The 18,627-nt window shown below is 46.5% G+C and overlaps 1 protein-coding gene across 6 annotated transcripts in view; it reads right to left on the reverse strand.

Moving 5' to 3' along the window:
- The window catches only part of TAP2 (transporter 2, ATP binding cassette subfamily B member), a 51,889-nt gene that overhangs the window by 11,252 nt on the left and 22,010 nt on the right, over window positions 1-18,627 (reverse strand). For 3 of the 6 annotated variants that reach the window (XM_044429759.1, XM_044429760.1, XM_044429756.1), the window contains exons 1-5: window positions 7,885-7,942; window positions 4,620-5,117; window positions 3,152-3,266; window positions 2,174-2,304; window positions 541-746 (exon numbers count right to left, since the gene is read on the reverse strand). The exons of 2 other annotated variants lie outside the window; for them this stretch is intronic. In XM_044429759.1, the coding sequence (XP_044285694.1) occupies window positions 541-746; window positions 2,174-2,304; window positions 3,152-3,266; window positions 4,620-5,106 (939 nt within the window). In that variant the 5' untranslated portion in view covers window positions 5,107-5,117; window positions 7,885-7,942. Of the gene's footprint in view, window positions 1-540; window positions 747-2,173; window positions 2,305-3,151; window positions 3,267-4,619; window positions 5,118-7,884; window positions 7,943-18,627 lie in introns of those variants that run through there. One more of the 6 variants, XM_044429762.1, reaches the window with a different exon arrangement.

Below are 18,627 nucleotides of genomic sequence, written 5' to 3' on the forward strand. Positions count from 1 at the left end.
TAATAATAATAATAATAATAATAATAATAAAATGTTATCATTTCATTTCCTAGGAAATATATGTCTGCTTTATTTGGCAAGAGGCCTAGAGAAAGGCCTCCAAATCGACCACCGTCAAAAACAGAATCTAGGAAGCACACGCACAGAGAACCATCTGCATGCAGGTGGTTTGCAGGCAGATGCCATTTCAGGAAACCTCCTGTCTCAATTCCCTTCCCCAACTCCCAGAAACTGAAAACCACGTGCAATTGCTGTCACAGCTGGGGCTTCTTCTCTGCACCTCTTCTCTCTGATGGACAGATTGTAAGCTCCCTGGGGCAGGGAGTTCCCTGTTTGATCAAGTTATGTTCATAGACTTATTGTGCAAGTAGAGACATACTCTCCGGAATTCAGGTAAGTTTGGCACAAAATGTACCTGTAAATTTGTCATTTGGTGCAAGGTGTGCCTAGCAGGGTGGATTTCCACCGTGCCAAACTCCACTCCATCCTGTTCACACATTTACTCTCTGCCTAGCCAGCCATACGCAAAGGACCAGGTACCTGGTGACGGGCATCATAGACCTTCTGGACTGCCAGCATGATTGGTGTCTCAATGAGCATCAGCAGCGTCAGGCGCCATGACAGCCCGAACATGAATCCATACAGCCCAACAGACTTGGCCAGGCTGCGCAGAAAGAGGTTGATGTTGAAAGGCACTGACTTGCTCATCATGGCCGTGTCTTTGGAGAGGCGGGAAGTCAAGTCCCCTGTGAGGTAAGTGGAATTAGGAAATCTAATCAGTGTTTTGCCCCTTGAGGCTCAGGATGCCTCTGTGGCACAGAGTACCTTCTACCTGCTCCAGGTTGTACAAAATGCAGCAGCCAAATTAATTACCAGGTCCTGAAGGTCTGAACCCAAAACACCAATTCTTGCCCACTTACACTGATTGCTTATGTGCCTGAGAGCTTGTTCCAAGGGCCTGCGTTTAACCTATAAAGCTCTACACAGCTTGCGACCACATTGCTTGAATGCACACCTCTCTTAACTGCAGTCTACCTGGCCATTACAATCAACGCCTGAGGCCTCATACTTGAGTGCCACTTCCAAGGGAGGCTCAGAAACAGGCAACAAGGGGGGGGGGTCATTCTTGGCAATAGCCCCTTGACTGTCAAATGATCTCCCCATTAAAGCCTGCTTGGTGTCAACTTTGTCCCCCTTTTGGTGCCATGTTAAGACAGCCTTCTGTGCTGAGGCATTTAAAGATGTCTAAAGTTATTTAATGGCCTGATGAGGGTATCTCCATCTGGTGCTCTTAACAGGTCTACTCTGTATTAAATACCATGAAGCTGTTAACTGCTCTTTAAAAAAATATCTATTTTATAAATATTGTATTATGGAAAAAATTATGGTGTTTTTATTGCATTATGGTCCTGTTAGGAACTGTTGTAAACCACCCAAAGAGGCTTCACTATCAGGTAGTATAGAACAGGAAGGAAGGAAGGAAGGAAGGAAGGAAGGAAGGAAGGAAGGACGGAAGGAAGGAAGGAAGGGCAAAAGAACTAACTGATGAGCCGGACTGACCAATGACAAAGAAGGAAAGGCAGGACTTCTGGTGTTGCAGGTGTGTGCATCACAGGGAAAGACAGGCCTACCCTGGAAGGAGGGATTATAGCTCAGCGGTTGTGTGTGTGGAACGTGGGTCCTCACACTACGGCCCGAGAGCCAGATCCAGCCCGCCATGCCCATCTGGACCTGCTGCTCAGGCGCGCACCGCCACCCACCTCACCCCGCACACGGGGAGGCAGCGGTTTGCTCGCTCCGAGGAAACCATCTCCAAGTGAGCAAGCCACTGCCTCGTGCACCCGCCTCCCTGCACGTGCCGCCTCTGCCTCGCTGCGCCTCCGCACGTGCACCCGCATGCGCCGCCCCCGCACAATGCCAGCACCACCTTTCCGGCCCGCGCCCAGCACTGGCAGCTTTCAACCGGCCCCCCGGTGGAAAAGTCTGAGGACCCCTGGTGTGGAACATTCATCTTCCGACATGAAAAAAGGGGGGATTCACTGCCCATCATGAGAGGGCTGTTGCAACAATGACTCTTCTGCTCGCCCTTGTGAAATGCTTTCTACCATGCATGTGCCATAGAAAATAAGGCTGGATTGAGAGACAAGGCTGGGTCTGTTTTTCAGGTCCTCACCAATTTTCACCTCCTGGAAGAAGGCCATGTCCTGCCTCACCAGAGAAGAGAAGAGCAGGCCACGTGTCCGGTTGACTGCCCTGGAGATGGCAAAGGTGAAGAGGCCCTCACGGCAGCCGACAGACAAGGAGCTGGAACAGAAGGAGGAGGGACAGACTGTTCCCACAGGCTATATATGTCACACAAGGCTCTTCATGGGGTTCATACAGAGCACCCTTACCAGTGTAGACCTTTGTGGCAATTCAGATCTATAACAGAAGGAACAAACCCCCAGAGAGCTCCCTGGACTGCTTCTGGTTTGTGCTTCAGGACTAGATCAGAACAGCAGAAATCAATGCCAGGAAAAAAAAGTGTCCTTCAAGAATTTTAAAAGTCTGCCAATTTAAGACCAGACTTAAAGTACCTCATTTTGGTCTCATGAGCTCCACAAAGCCAAGTGTCAGCTTTGGGACATAAGCAGCAGGCATTCTCAGCTGGAACACCAGGCATGATGTGAGCCGTCCAGAGACTCAGTGTGATTGGACAGCCTAAAAATACCCCAAATAAATAAATAAATGATGGAGGTGGAAATAGAACTGAGGCCTACCCAGGCATCCTCTGTATCAACTGGCCAGGTGAATATCTGGCATCTGTGTTGTGCTGCTGCACTACTGATATGAGTGGACATTGGATCTGGAAATCCCCTTGTAGGGGATAAATAGTGAAGTTAAATATATAGTTAAATAGTGGAACTCCCTTCCACAAGACAGTGATTGCTATAACTTTGGGTGGCTTTAGAGAGACTGGACCAATTCCTTGAGGAAAAAATACTCTTGGTGTCTAGTAAGCCCCATGGCTATATACTACTACCAGCGCAAGAAGGATTATGCCTATATGCACCAGTTGCTTGGGAACTTCAGGGCATCACACACATTCTCATCTCTTATGGGCCGTGCTTCTCTGAATATGAGTGCAGAGGGGTTGCAAAAATCCTCTCACCTGCCAAGTGACACCAAACACACAAGGAAGATGGCCAAGGAGAAGTCCTCTGAGTCATATTTCTTGCCCAGGATGTCGATCATGTACCCTGTGTAATAGGGGATGAATGTTTCACCTGCAGAGAGGCAGTAAGAGAAGACAGAGGCAATATGTTAAGATCTGTGGGGACAATCTGTGAGTGCTCTCACAATGTCTACTCCAAATGTACTTCTCTGTCTGGCAGAAATCTCTGAAGAAACATACTCAGCAGTTTTTTAGAGTGGCTACATTTGAAAGGAGACTTAGCAGACCAGGAAAAACACCCAATTGGCTTGTACTAGTGATGTCAGGAACAGACGGCACTCACACTCACATGCAAAATACAATTCTTGAAAAAAATTAGGCATATGTATAAATTTGTATGTTTTAAACTGTTTTTTTAAAGAAGCAAACAGTTGTTGATACCATTTTTACCTTACTGATATAAATAATTGCAAAAATTGCAGTTGTTACATTAGGACCACACAGCAAGTGGAGATGTCACATGGATCTGGCCTCACTCATTATTCTGAGAATAATAATGCCCAGTTTCATTCAGTACTGATTGTGCTTATGTTCTTCTTTGTTTAAAGCATTTCACCATCCTTCTGTCTTCAAGGGTGTAGATTCAAGACTAAGCAGAAAAGGGTGAGCTTCAAGGGACAAAATGGCTGTGAAGGGCAGGGAAACTTTTGTATGCCTTGGTCACTTCTCCCCATGCTTGCATTTAAACTAAACAATCCTAGCTGTTGTAACCTTTCAACCCCTGGACCATTTTAATTGCCCTTTTCTGTATTTTTTCCAATTCTAAAATATCCTTTTTGAGGGGTGGTTGAAAGAACTGTGCACAGTATTCTAAGCATGTCACACTATAATTTCATTGGAAATTCCTTTTCTAATTATACCTGTTTATATAAGTCCTAAGTATACAAAATTTGCCTTTTCCATAGCAACTGTACATTGGATCAACATTTTCACTGAAGTGTTGACCACAATACCAAGATCATTTTCTTAGTCAGTCAGTGCTAGCTTAGATCCCATCACATGAAGTTGGGGAGATTGACCCAAAGGTTCATCACATCTTTGAACAGTCCTAACATTTCACACTTCAGGGGAGTTAGGAAAATAAAAGGGAACACAGAATCTGTTGATGTATAGAATAATGATTTCTTTTCAGTAAACTCTCATAAAGCGTGGGGATATAGAGTCAGTTTGGGTGTTATAATATAGGTTGTATCTGTTTAAAATTCCTTTGGCAATCTTATTGATTCTGTTTGTCTTGTTCACTTTAGTTTGTTCTGTTCATACTAGTTTTTTTCTATTTTCTATTTTTCTATGTATTTGTATATGTTAAGAAAATAAAAATTAAAAATAAAATTGAGTAATTTTTGGAAGGAAAAATGGATATATATTTTATAAACACATAAATACACCCATGAACCCTACTCACCAATCACAGCCATGATGAGAAACACAAAGGCACCACTGAGGTATGACACATCTGGAAGAGAGAGCCTCACCAGCTTCCAGAGGGTGGCCTTGTCTTTTCCCTTGGCTGCCTCCCTGCTGCTCCCTTGTCCCAGGACTTTCCAGATGAAGAGGGCTAGACCCACTGCCCCATAGCCTAGGATCAGCCAGGACCAAGGGGCTGAAGAAAGCAGCACAGGGGGGTCTCCAAAGCAATGCCCCACTGTAAGATAGAAGGGGGTCAGCAGACTCACAGTGGCCACTGCTGCAAGGGGGATCCGGGGGGGCCAAGCCAGAGACAGCAGCCACTGGGCCCCCCAGAAAGCCAGCAAGCGCAAAGCTGCCTCCAGCCAAGCATCTGGGACCCCCAGGTGAGTCAGGGAGACCCACCGCACATCCAGCAAGGTGAGCAGGACAGCATCACAGAGGAGCAGGAAGGCAATCTGCCACAAAGCAGGGGGCAGTGTCATGGTGCCTGGGTCTGTAGAGAAAGGAGGGGTAAAATTATTAGTCACATGAGATAGGACCCAAAGAGTAAAAACCCAACCAGCCTATTTTCATGAGCAAGTTTTAAAGATAATCTCCACCTTGCTGATGCAGACAAAGTCACATCTTCAGTCCTAAAGGAATGCTTGGTACAAATCCCTTTCCACATGCCAAGCCCCAGCAAAAGCCAGTGGCCAGAGGGGTGGTCCAAAGTTTGGAAATCCAGTTTTGAGCTGCATCGCTACCACAGATTCACTGTGCTGCACCTCTACCACTGTGGTGGTCTGCAGGAAGTCAGTCTTTGCCTCATGTATACTCAGAATAAGTCACTACAGTGTTCCTGAAGCTCATTTCCAAGTAACTATATACAGAACTTTAGCCTTAGGTTTAAATCTGGTATACCTGAGAACTGGCCCCTTGGAGTTGTCTTTTCCAAGCACCCTTTGTGACCTTCTCTGCATGAAGAAGGCCCCAGTGAGACCAGATGGCTGGACTTCAGGAAAGGGTTTGACCACTGACACCAGCCACCTTCTAGAGGTGAGCTGGAAAACAATCCAGCCCCTTGCAGCTTCATTTCCCACCCCTGCTATACATGGCATAGCAGAGATGGGCAACGGTGTCTCCCTCCTCAATCACATGTGGCCCTTCAACTAATTTTCAGGGAGCTCTAAAAGAAATTCATGTAAGATTGAAACTGGGAAAGGCAGCAATAAAGGAACTGAAAACAAACAAACATCAAGTGAAAGGTCCTTTCACTGTAAACTGTTAGGAAAATTCAGATAAATTCTGGCAGAAAAAGGTTGCTTATATGTGCCTTTGTGTTATAAAAATAGCTGCACCCCTTTCTCAGAAAGCACCAGCATTCTAGCCAGGCTACTGTTTAGTGCCACTATTACTTTAAGAAGATGGAATTATTAACTGGACTGAGAAGCTACTGGAGGCTAACGCTATCTGTGAGGAGATACATGTGTTCTCATCAGCTGCAGAAAAACTGAAATAATGGTATCTGTTTGATTCTGAATGGACCCACCTAAGCATCTGTTCCCACAGAGGCAGGTGCTTGCACAGTGTGGTTGTCGAACCAGATTTCCTGAATGGCTCCTCCATCAGACACATTTGCATGTTTAAGCAGGATCCAAACTGCAAATAATTCTACTGAACTGACACATCAATAAAGCAATCAGTAATGTTTTCCATACTATTGTTACCAGTATTTCTGGTTGGTTTAGAACATTACGTCATGCCTAAAGACATCAGGATGAGATTGTACTAACATTATCTGGAAACTTAACACTCTGTAATCATGCATGTGACAAGCAGGTTATAAAAGCGTCTGTACATGGGCTGTGGTTTTGTAGTTGGCGGTGAGAGTCACTACCTGGTAGCATGCTGTCATAAGTTGTAAGCCGCTCCGAGGCTCTGGTGAATGGGGCTGCATATAAGTGCTAAATAAATAAATAAGTAAGTAAGTAAGTAACTGCAGGGGTCCTGAGTGATCTTTCAGTAAAACTGCTGAGGTTCAAGGTGAAAGGGGTCTTTCCTGACTGAACTCAGTTATCCTGTGTCACAGCTCCCATTGAGGCTTCCGTCAAGACCAAGGCCAAGATCATCCACATTCTTGTATTCCCTGAAACTATGCATGGCTGTGAAAGCTAGACAAGGCTAAAGGCTGACAAGATGAAAATGGATGCACATGATGCTGGAGAAAAGCTTTGCAACTACCCTGGACCAGTGAAAGACAAACAAGTGAATTCTAGATCAAATCAAGCCACAGTTTTCCCTAGAAGTAAGTATAAATGACAAAACTGAGGCTGTCATACTTTGGGCATCCATGAGAAGGCAAGACTCCCTGAAGAAGGACAACATAGAAGGACAACAATCAAAAGTATTCAGTTCTAACTTCTAGAAGAGAAATCTAATTTCCATGGCAGTCCAATGGGGATGTGAGGAAGAAGGGGGGTTATATTTAACATCTTTTATATTGTAGCATTTGGCTTTTAAATGTTTTATACTTTATCATGTTGTGGTATTTTATATTTTTTTTAAACTGTTGTGAACTGCCGAGAGAAGTTTGGCTACTGGGCAGTATACAAATGTGGCCTTTGCAGGAAAAAAAGGGTTGTCCACCCGGTACACAGCATACGGCTTACTCGAGAGTAAGTCCCATTGAACACAACAGTTCTTTCTTTACAGTTGACACCCGCGGTCTTCTGCTATTAGCAATTGGCACTGGAGAGCCCTGATTGTGTACTTTATAAATCGCGAACAGCTTGGCATAACATGATCCAATCGGTTCTTTTAAAAGAAACCACGAGTTACACAGCCCAATTCTGGCCGGTTTGCTTAGAACAATCCCACCATGCATCGAGTTGCAGCCCAAGACGTAAAACGACCGACAAAACCTGCATCGTGATTGCAGTATTTTCCAGATTTTGCGGGGGGGGGGGCAGCGAGAGGCGATTTTTTCTGGAATGCAATGCTTTCTTTGAATTCATTTTCTCTTTCAGCTGCCAACCATATTTCCATACTTGGAACTAAGTCGTGCTGGTTCCAACATGGCAAAAGGCCAACTTCTTTCTCTTTTCCCGCCCCTCTTGCAATCCTTCAGTACGTGCTAACGGGAAGATGCTAGTTATGAGCGGGGGAACCAGCGAGGAGGAGTCCATAGATCCATTCATCTAACGTTAAAGGGGAAAAAAAGGAGGGTGAACCCCTGTCGAGTTATGGAGAAATCTCCCAGCGATTCGCACCCCTCTTCTTACCTGCCACCCGAACTCCGCAGGAGAAAATCCACTTCCGCAGTTGGCGAACTCCCCACTTTCATTTTCGAACGCCGTTTCCCCGCTCGCACACCCCGTGGTGCACTTCTCCCAGCGGCCGCCAGGGCAGGCCACGCTCAGCCCTCTTACGTAGGTTCAGACAGCTTGGCTCAGGGAAGGAAGCTGGGAGTGTTGACTTTTTTCTGTAGACAAGAATAGAACTGTGTTCTCTCGGGATTCTGCATCTCCAGCTGACCAAGTAGTTGTAAGAACGGGTGCCCTTGAGCATAGGTAGACTGTCGCACCTATCAATATCTTTCAGAATTGACCTAGAATTGATAACAAAAGCACTGATGTATAAATCAATAGGTATGACTTACACAGTATAACCATGCAATCACTGGCACATAACAAGGCCAGAGGAAAACCCTCTTTTCTAGAAATCAGCATGTGTGCATCCTTGACAGGCAGGTGACACTGACCAGGAAGCAAATAGACATGGAGGTGTGGATATCTGGGCCAAAGACCCTACCTACAGTGGGCTTCTTGCCCCCAACTCATACAAGACCTACTATGCCTGTTTCATTATCTGGATTAACCCCAAGCAGAGGGAGTGCAACTAGTGCCATGTGGGGCATGACAGCTTCTGGAAGCAGGCAGTGGACTTGGCCTTGGAGGAGCCTGGTGAGAGACTGTGATACAGGATGGCTTCTTCACCCAAGTGAAAGAGTCTGGGAGGTAGATTGATTGATTGATTGATTGATTATTTGTTTAGCTTTTTCTTCCAGAAGAAGAGGGATAAAAGCAGACACCTCCCCCAGAAGCATCACAGGGTCCATCAGCAAACCTCAGTAGGATCCTATTTGTGCTCTGTAAATATAATGACTGAATTTTACACATTTTGACACCAATGTAGCTCTTTTGGCAAGTACATTGGGAGTAGGTTTTCATGAAAAATGGCCTTTTCTATTGTGGCACCCCGATTGGGAAATGTGCTTCCCAGAGAGGCTTGCCTGGCACTTACATTGTATTCTTTCTGGTGCCAGACAAAAGACTGTCTTATTCTCCCATTTCAGCTTGTCAGCTTCTGTTTTAAATTTGTTATTGTATTTTAACCTTTGCATTGCTGCTAGGTTTTACTTTTTTACCTCTATGCCTTTCCCTCTACACTTTTATATCTTATGGTTTTAATAAATAAATAAATAAACCACCCACCCCCACAGCATCAAGCTGGATTGATTATCTCAGCTTCATCCCAAACACTGTCCCTGCTTTTTTCTCCTTGTAGCATTTTCTGGACTGGCTGGTCTCCTGTAAGAGTCTGAGAGGACCCTTCCATGTTCTGAATTCTGCTGCATCTTTTGGGTCTTGGTCAGTATGTTCCACATACTATAACAAAGACATACTTTGGATCTTTTCTGATTTCAGAGCTCTTGGGTTAGCAGGATTTTATTTCAGGCAGGGCTGTAGCCCTGAGATGCATTCACAGTGGAAGGAATAATTCTTGCCCTTTCAATGGAGAAAAGAATTCTCAGTTGATTGATATTCGTTTAAATCAATAATCAATGTTACATGAAGTTGCATGAGAAAAAAGCAGACTTTGTTTTTCTGTCCTCCTTGCAGATATTGCAACAGGCACCATCTTGGAAAATGTCCCACTATCCTATGTGAGAGGAAAGACCTGTGTGAGGTGAATGCCTTCTTAAGAAGCTACATTTCAGTTGTAGTTTGTGTAACAGCTTCTAGTAAAATAATACATAATTGAGTCACTGTTTTTATCAATTAAGTTTATAACTGACAAATTTAACTCAAATCAGCTAATATTGTAGCTTTTAAAAAGCGGAATAATGCTTCCAGTTCTGGACTGCAATTGTATGTGTGGTTTTGAATTACAGGGTTATAATGCAGAAAATTGCCAAAGTGTCTGGCTTTTTTTAAAAAATGAAGTCATTCCTGGATAACCTTATTGGATGAGCTTGTCTCATTCTTAGGACTGAAGCCACATTTAGTCCTGCTAAAAGGAGACTTACTGCCTCAGGAAGTTTAATGTCAACAATCCTACTATAACTTACATTGAATTCAGCCTTTGGTTTCAGCTTCCCTTCTGCAAGATCAAAGAAGCTATCCATGGGCTATTAACACCCCAAAAGTGGTTGACCAGAGGGAGGCCACATATGAAAAACCACAGCCATATTGAATTTCCTGTCTCAGAAGGGAAGGGGGGATAGGAACAAAATGAAATTTATGTAACTCGCAGTTAACAAGCTAGCCTGACCTTGAATACAGTAATCAAAAGGACAGTGGAAACTGGTTATAACTGCCATGAAAGATGCAAATATGCAGGGAGTAAGAACATGGCAAGCCTGTGTAAATCTCGAGCAGCTTAGAAATAGACATGGGAAATGTCTGGTCCTTGACAGAAGAAAGGACTCTTTGAAGCTAACAACAAGGAGTGGGGTGCATACATTGATGTAGTGATGTGTTAGATGTGTATTAGGTGACCTGATTGCTTACAGAAAGTATAAAACACATGTACAGGATGCAACTTTCAAGACTCTGATTTGGGAAAGCTTAATTCCCCTTCTGTCTAAAGTGCACTGGAATAAAACTGTTTTTGGCTCAAAGTCTCATCTCAGGCACCTTTTGGCTTTGGTTCTGGGGTCCACCCAGGTTTGCCCTGTTTACCTGCTGAGTTTGATAACAGGCTTTTGAAAAAGCTGCTTGTTGAAAGCCACCATCTGTGGAAACATTTCCTAAAGTTTTAGGTTCACTGTTCTTAACCTAACAAATTTTGAAGTTGATTTTACTTTTGAGTATGATCTATTTATGCTGCTTTTCTTATGCCAAGTCGTTTTCGTATTCCTTGTTGACTCAAAATGTCGACACATTCTCAAATAGTTACAATCTGAACATTTTGTCATGCCAGTGTGGTAGAATCTAGGATCTGGGCACCCTGGCTTCTAGCCCCCCTCAGCCACAAAGCTCACAGGGTGACTTTAGGCCAGTCACTTTCTGTCTAATCTACCCGGGAAGAAACGCCGGAGTGTGATTATTGTTGTTCTGTAACATGCGCTTTCGTGGCCGCCTGAGGCAATAACAAGGCTGCTAGTTTCATGACCTTGTTTTGCCGGAGCGGGACTTTCCGAAGAAAGTGTGAGAGAAAATCGGTTGGACTTTTCGTAGGTGGGGCTGAGCCAGGAGAATTTGAATCTGATTGGCTGAGGCGTCATCAGGCGGGAAAGTCCCGTTGGGAAATTGCTGTTGAGGCACAGCCGTTGGCAGCTGCAGTTCCTTCTGGGGGGCGGCGGTCTGTTGTGTGGCGTTTTTAGAAGGGCTGAGGAGAAAGTGAAAATCACAGAGAAAGAAAGCTATTCTTCCTCTGTGTTGCCTGGTAAAATCAGGAGTAGGGAGCACACAGGTGGCTGCAGGATGCTAAGATTATCATTACCTTACATTTATTCCCCGCCTGTCTTCCTTTTGCAAAGAACCCAAGGCATTTACAAGGCTCTCCTCTCTGTTTTATCCTCACTACAACCCTGTGAGGTAGGTGAGGCTGAGAGTCCATGGCTGGTCCTAAAGTCATACAGGGAAATTCATGGCTGAGTGTGGTTCTGTTGTACCTGACTCCCCAGGATCCTGACATAATAGAGATACCTATCAGCTTTCTCAGGGCATTCAGGATAGGCATGACTCCTCTAGGCTCCAGATAGGCATGACACGGTCAAACACTAGAATATTCAGCTGTCTCAGGGTATGCATGATAGGCTTAGCTCTCCAAAGCTCTAGCCCATTCAAATGACTAGTAACTGCCTCAGAGAATTCCCCTCGGAAAGTGGAAAGAGCTTACCTACAATGTAATGGGCAAAGATTGCTTAGAAGGTGTAAAGGGCTGCCTCCTCGCTGTGTAAGACCGCGCCGCGCCGGAGGGGAGCCGCTGCCTTGCCGCGTAAGACCGCGCCGCCATCCACCGCCCACTTGGCTGCTCCGCCACGCCCCAGCACGTGTGGCAGGCGTGCTCCGGACGAGGCGGGGGACGCAGGGCCGGCGGCTACAAAGGGCATCGGCCAAAGGGCGGTCGCCGCCGTTCGGGTGGCCGAGCAGGGGGCGGGGCTGGCCAGGGGCTTTCGCTTGGCGATGGTAGGCCGTCCTGCTGGGCTGTGAGTGAGGGTGTGTGTGTGTGTGTGTGTGTGTGTGTGTGTGTGTGTGTTTTGGTAGTATTTTAAATCTTTTTATGGAGTCGTCCCTGGCCATGCTGCCGCTTATGTTTCCTGGGGAGCGCACGGGTGCCGCCATTGAGGTGGTTATGGGCAGGGGACGTAACAGCGTTGGGAGCTTAACGTGTCCGCATAGAAGAAGGAGGGACAGATGGCTGACACCTGTCCCTACTTCTGGTTTTGCTCCCAGCCAGAGGGTGCCAGGGAGTCTCGTCAGTCGCCCCTCCGGCCTGACGGTGCTGTTGCTTAATGCCAGGTCGGTCAATAACAAATCTGCCCTCATCCAGGACCTGATTGTGGATGAGGGGGCCGACCTGGTCTGCATAACGGAGACCTGGGCGGGAGAGGGGGGGGATGTTGCCCTCTCCCAAGTGTGCCCGCCCGGGTATCTGGTCCAGCACTGTTCACGGCCGGAGGGGAGGGGAGGGGGGGTCGCTTTGGTTTACCGAGCCTCCATCTCCCTCACGGGACTTCCGGTCCCTTCGAGACCAGGGCTGGAGTGTCTCTACTTGGTGTTGGGCGACCGAGACAGATTGGGGATTCTGTTGGTGTACCGTGCACCCTTCTGCCCAACAGTCTCCCTGCCTGAGCTGACGGAGACTGTCTCGGACCTGGTGTTGAGGACCCCCAGGATGTTGGTCCTGGGGGACTTCAATCTCCATGCCGAGGCTAGTCTGACTGGGGCGGCTCAGGACTTCATGGCCTCCATGACGGCCATGGGGCTGTCTCAGCATGTCACCGGCCCCACCCATGAACGGGGACACACTCTGGACCTGGTTTTCTCGACGGGGCAGGAAGAGGGTGGTCTGAGGGTGAGTAACTTATGCTTGACTCCCCTGTCATGGTCAGATCACTTCCTGGTGAGGTTTATGCTCGAGAGCGACTTCTCCCTCTGTAAGGGTGCGGACCCAATTATGTGGGTCCGCCCCCGGAGCTGGATGGATCCAGAAGGATTCCTGAAGGCCCTGGGGGAGTTTCCGGCTGACAAGACGGGTGCTCCTGTCGAGGCTCTGGTCGAACTGTGGAATGGGGAGATGACCAGGGCTGTAGACACGATCGCTCCTAAGCGTCCTCTCCCACCGGGCAGAGCCCGCTCTTCCCCTTGGTATACTCCTGAATTGAGGGCGATGAAGCAGGTTGGGAGACGACTAGAGCGTAGGTGGAGGAAATCACGAGATGAATCTGACCGAACACACTTAAGAGCCCACTATCGGGCCTATGCTGTGGCGGTGAGGGCGGCAAAAAAGAGATTCTTTTCCGCTTCCATTGCCTCCTCACAATGCCGTCCGGCGGAGCTCTTTCGAGTGGTGCAAGGCCTGGTCCGTCCAGGTCCAAAGGAAGACCTGATTCCACCCTCAAAGGCCCGCTGTGACGACTTTGCCAGGCATTTCAGGGAGAAAATCGCTCAGATTCGTCACGAGCTGGACACCACTATTGATTCAGAGGTTTCAAAGGAGACACCAACGCTGCCGTCTGGTCCAGATTTATTGGATGAATTTCAGTTACTGCGGCCCGATGATGTGGACAAGGTGCTTGGGCGAGTACGTCCAACCACTTGCCTTTTGGACCCTTGCCCGTCTTGGTTAATAAATGATTCCAAGCACGGGATTGGAACCTGGATCTTGGAAGTGGTTAACGCTTCTCTGAGGGAGGGTCGGGTGCCTGCCCCTTTGAAGGAGGCGGTAGTCCGACCGGTCCTGAAGAAGGCGTCACTGGATCCAGAGATGGCCACTAATTATAGACCAGTGGCCAACATCCCGTTTCTGGGCAAGGTGTTAGAACGAGTGGTGGCGGGACAACTCCAAGCACTCTTGGATGAAACTGATTATCTGGACCCATTGCAGTCCGGCTTCAGACCCGGGTACAGTACTGAATCTGCCTTGGTCGCCCTGTATGATGACCTGTGCAGGGAGAAGGACAGGGGGAGTGCGTCCCTGTTGGTTCTGCTGGACCTCTCAGCGGCTTTCGATACCATCGACCATGGTATCCTTCTGGATAGGCTTGCGGGATTGGGGGTTGGAGGCACTGCTTTGCAGTGGTTCCGCTCCTATCTCAATGGCCGGTTCCAGAAGGTGGTGCTGGGGGACTATGGCTCTGCGCCATGGCAGCTATGCCATGGGGTACCGCAGGGGTCCATTTTGTCCCCTTTGCTGTTTAACATATACATGAAACCGCTGGGAGAGGTCATCAGGAGGTGTGGGCTGCGGAACCATCAGTACGCTGATGATACCCAGCTCTACCTCTCGTTTTCCACCAATCCAGGTGAGGCAGTGGCTGTACTGAACCGGTGCCTGGCCGAGGTAATGGGCTGGATGAGGGCCAATACACTGAAGCTCAATCCAGACAAGACGGAGGTCCTGTTGGTTGGTGGATCGAGCTTCGGAGAGGGTGAATTGAACCTTGTCCTGAATGGGGTTGCACTCCCTCTTAGGGACAAGGTTCGCAGCTTGGGAGTGCTCCTCGACCCAGAGCTTTCACTGGAAGTTCAGGTAACAACAGTGGCGAGGAGCGCTTTCCTCCAGCTTCGGCTAATTCATCAGCTGCGCCCCTATCTGGAGAATGACTGCCTTGCGACAGTGACACATGCGTTGGTGACTTCCCGTCTGGACTTCTGTAACGCGCTCTACGTGGGGCTACCCTTGAAGACGGTCCGGATACTTCAATTGGTCCAAAATAGAGCTGCCAGGCTGCTGACGGGGACTGGACGTTATGTTCACATGACTCCAGTTCTCCGTCTGCTTCACTGGCTTCCCATTGAAGTCCGGGCCCAATTCAAGGTGTTGGTAATGACCTATAAAGCCCTAAACGGCTTGGGTCCTGGTTACCTGAAGGAGCGCTTACATCCTTATATGCCCAGCCGCCCCCTGAGATCGGCGGGAGAGGCCCTTCTCCGGGAGCCCTCCATGGAAGAAGTTAGGAGGGTGGTTACTCGGAGGAGGGCTTTCTCAGCGGTGGCGCCTAAGTTATGGAATGCGCTCCCCAGAGAGGTCCGCCTGGCGCCGTCGTTATTTGTTTTTCAGCGCCAGGCGAAGACCTTTTTATTTAAGCAGTATTTTAAATGTTAATATTATTGAATTTTATTTGGCCAGGGCGGCTTGTTTTATAGTGTATGTTTTATATTATATATTTGTATTTTATTGTATATATTTTAAAATGTTATTTTAATCTTTTTGTTGTAAGCCGCCCCGAGGCTTCGGCGAATGGGGCGGCATAAAAATGTTTTAATAAATAAATAAAATAAATAAATAAATTAAAAGATAAAACTTACTGCTAAAATCTGCTTTTGTATATCGCTTGCTTAACTGCTGCTATGTGATTCTGTAACTCCCCATTGTCGCCATTGTTCTGATTTCTGCCAAAAACTGATTGTATTGTTTCCCATTTACCGAAAACTCACTGTGAAGCTATAAAAACCTCATTCAAACTCCACCCGGTACCGCATTCTAACCATGAATGTTGGTCCCTGCAAGAAATCTTGCAGGTAATTAAACTCCTCCCTATTTTACCATCTGGTCTCTGGTCTCGTCTGTAACACCGCGGGTACAACAGTTCAGAATCTGGTTCCCCCTAGTCCCAGTCCAACACTTTTGCCAGAAGAAAGTTGCACACGCAGCCAGTGAAAAACCCAGATAAAGCAGCCAGAAATGCAACAGTAAGAGCTCTGGTGACAAAGGAAGCTGCAGCTGGTTGTAAGGGTATAGGGCGAAGGTGGAGGCTTAGGAGTTTTGCCTGAGGTAAAAGAAGCTCTTAGAAGTTTGTAACAGCAAACAATCTCTTTCAAGTCCTTAATTGTTGTCAGGGTCTCCAACTCCAATGGGCCTAAAGATATGTTTGTCCAACTGCAAGTCAACAAATCACAAGCAAGATTATTAAAAAATGCTTTTATTGAAGCACATAGCTGTTACCGGACTGAGCCAGTCAACAGCTGGGGCAAACCCTAGTGGACCCCAGACCCAAGCCAAACAGCCTGAGACGAGGCTTAGAGCCAAAAAGCTTTATTCTAGTGCACCACAGAATAAAGGGAGACAAAAGGGGACATTCAGCCCAAAGCAGTGTCTCAAAAGTTGCACCCCAGTACATGCGTTTTATTTGATCCATCAATGTACGCACCCCTCCCGTGCTGGAGAAAGAGTCCTTTCTTCTGCCAAGGACCAGACATTTCCCATGTCTGTTTCTTATCTGCTCGAGATTCACACAGGCTTGCCATGTTCTTACTCCCTGCACGTTTGCAACTTTCATGGCGCTAGAGCCAGTTTCCACTGTCCCTTTGATTACCGTATTCGAGGTTAGCTGTGGGTTACACAAAGTTCATTTTGTTCTTATCCCCGCTCCCTTCTGGGACTGTATAACTGTGGTGTTTTTTCTATGTGGACTTCCTCTGGCCAATTACTCTTGGGATGTTTTGGGGTGCTGCAATTGGTAACATAGCCAACAACACAGCAGCACGCTCTTCTTTCATAAGAGACCAGCACCAGCTATTAATATTCTAAATTTTTTTATACTTTTAAGGGCAGACTCAGTCATTGGTGACTTTGGCCTAGCCCCATCTGTACATCAATTCTGCCTTCTGCGCTTTCTTAGCTAGAGAAAGTAGGCCATATTCCACACTTTTTTTAAGAGTGGACAGTTAAGCAGAAAGTTAGATACCAACAATTGTCTTTTCAAAATTATCACAACTAGCAATGCTCTTTCAGCTGAACAATTCCTGTTACACTAGTATTACATTTGCACACTCAAAAATTTTGAATTTGTATACTATTTGAGGGACATTCTTTGGATCGAAGCCTCAGCAAGAGTTCAAGCAGAGGGATTCAGAAAGGTATATCGTTGCCATTAAGCAGTATTTTCAGAGCCCTGAAAGTAAACATTACTAAACCCTTATGTACAAATAATAAATTGCTTGTTCAGCTTGTTTGTGGAATTGGTATTGTTGGGAAAATTTGGATAGATCCTGTCTGAAAAGCATTACTCCTGTGTGTCTTTGCATTGTGGGATCAAATCCTGTCTTTCTTCTCAAAACTAAGCTGTCACTGTTTAAAATGGCATCCCCCCCCCCTTTCTCTCACCTTTAGCTGTAGGCTACAGTAGGTCATTTTAGCCCAAATATACACTGTAAATAGTCATTGTTGGAATTCAGTTTACAATAATCTTTTGATAGCCCAGAGGGCTTCATGTGCCCTGATCATGCAGAATGTTTAGAGTCGAGATAGGGGTCTGAGCTTATCATGAATAGTTTCTAGTAGCTTGAATTTGCATGTCTGAGCAGACCTGGAGATGGGTTCAAGTGTCAATACAGGCAAATAGAAATATTTTAATCTCATTGTTACAGTGTGATTGACTGACATTTCTTTATCTGTTCTGTATGTGATGACCTCAGAATCTTATTGTAATCTCTGCATTCTGTCATCAATTGCCCTGTACCTGTGTACCTATAAATGCCCTGTAATGGTATTGAAGCTTGGCAGCAGAGTTCACCTCTGCCTGCCCGGTAGTGCAGCCTGCATTATCGTGAGTGTACCGTGGGAACCTTGGGGTAAATCAGTAAAGCCTCAGATGGTCTGGACGCTTGGTCTTTCCCACAAACCCGAGTTTTATTCCCTCTTCTCAAAATGAGATTCCGGGATTCTGACAGTATCCATCCAGTCTCTTATACCTGCTATGAGAAAGAGGTTTTACAGTATTCTGACAGAACTGGTGGCAGCAGAAATAGGTTAGCTTGAAGAACTTAAAGTTATTGTTGCCAATCGCAGTTCCCCAAAACACCCCAAAAGTAGTTGGCCATAGCAAAGTCCCAAAAGTAGTTGGCCAGAGGGAGGCCACATAGGAAAAGAACCACAGTCATACAGAATTCCCTGTCTCAGAAGGGAGGGAGGATAAGAACAAAATGAAATTTGTGTAACCCACAGCTATCAAGCTAGCCTGACCTGGAATAAAGTAATCAAAGGGACAGTGGAAATGGGTTATAGCCACCATGAAAGTTGCAAATGTGCAGGGAGTAAGAACATGGCAAGCCTGTGTGAATCCTGAGCAGCTAAGAAACAGACATGGGAAATGTCTGGTCCTTGACAGAAGAAAGGACTCTTTGAAGCTAACAGCAGGGGGAGGGGTGCATGTATTGATGTACTGATATGTTAGGTATTAGTTGACCTGATTACGTGAACTATAAAACACATGTACAGGGGTGCAATTTTCAAGACTCTGATTTGGGAAGCTTAATTCCTCTTCTGTCTCAGTTTGTTCTAAAGTCTTGTCTCAGGTTCATTTTGGCTCAGGGTCCAGAGTCTAACCAAGCTTGCCCTAGCTGTTGACTAGCTGAGTTTGGTAACATCATCATAGAATAGTCGGACTGGAAGGGGCCAAGAAGGCCATCAGGTCCAATCCCTTGCTCTTGTAGGACACCAGTTTATACATTCCACTCAGATGGCTGTCCAGTTTCTTTCTGAATGTCTAGTGTGGGAGAGCTTACAACTCTCTAGGCAACTGGTTTTACTTATAATGGCAGAGAGTTCCTTAGGCCTAGAAATATAATCAT

The sequence above is a fragment of the Varanus komodoensis genome, unplaced genomic scaffold (genome assembly GCF_004798865.1).
Source record: "Varanus komodoensis strain SLA01 unplaced genomic scaffold, ASM479886v1 scaffold203, whole genome shotgun sequence".
Classification (NCBI taxonomy): domain Eukaryota; kingdom Metazoa; phylum Chordata; class Lepidosauria; order Squamata; family Varanidae; genus Varanus; species Varanus komodoensis.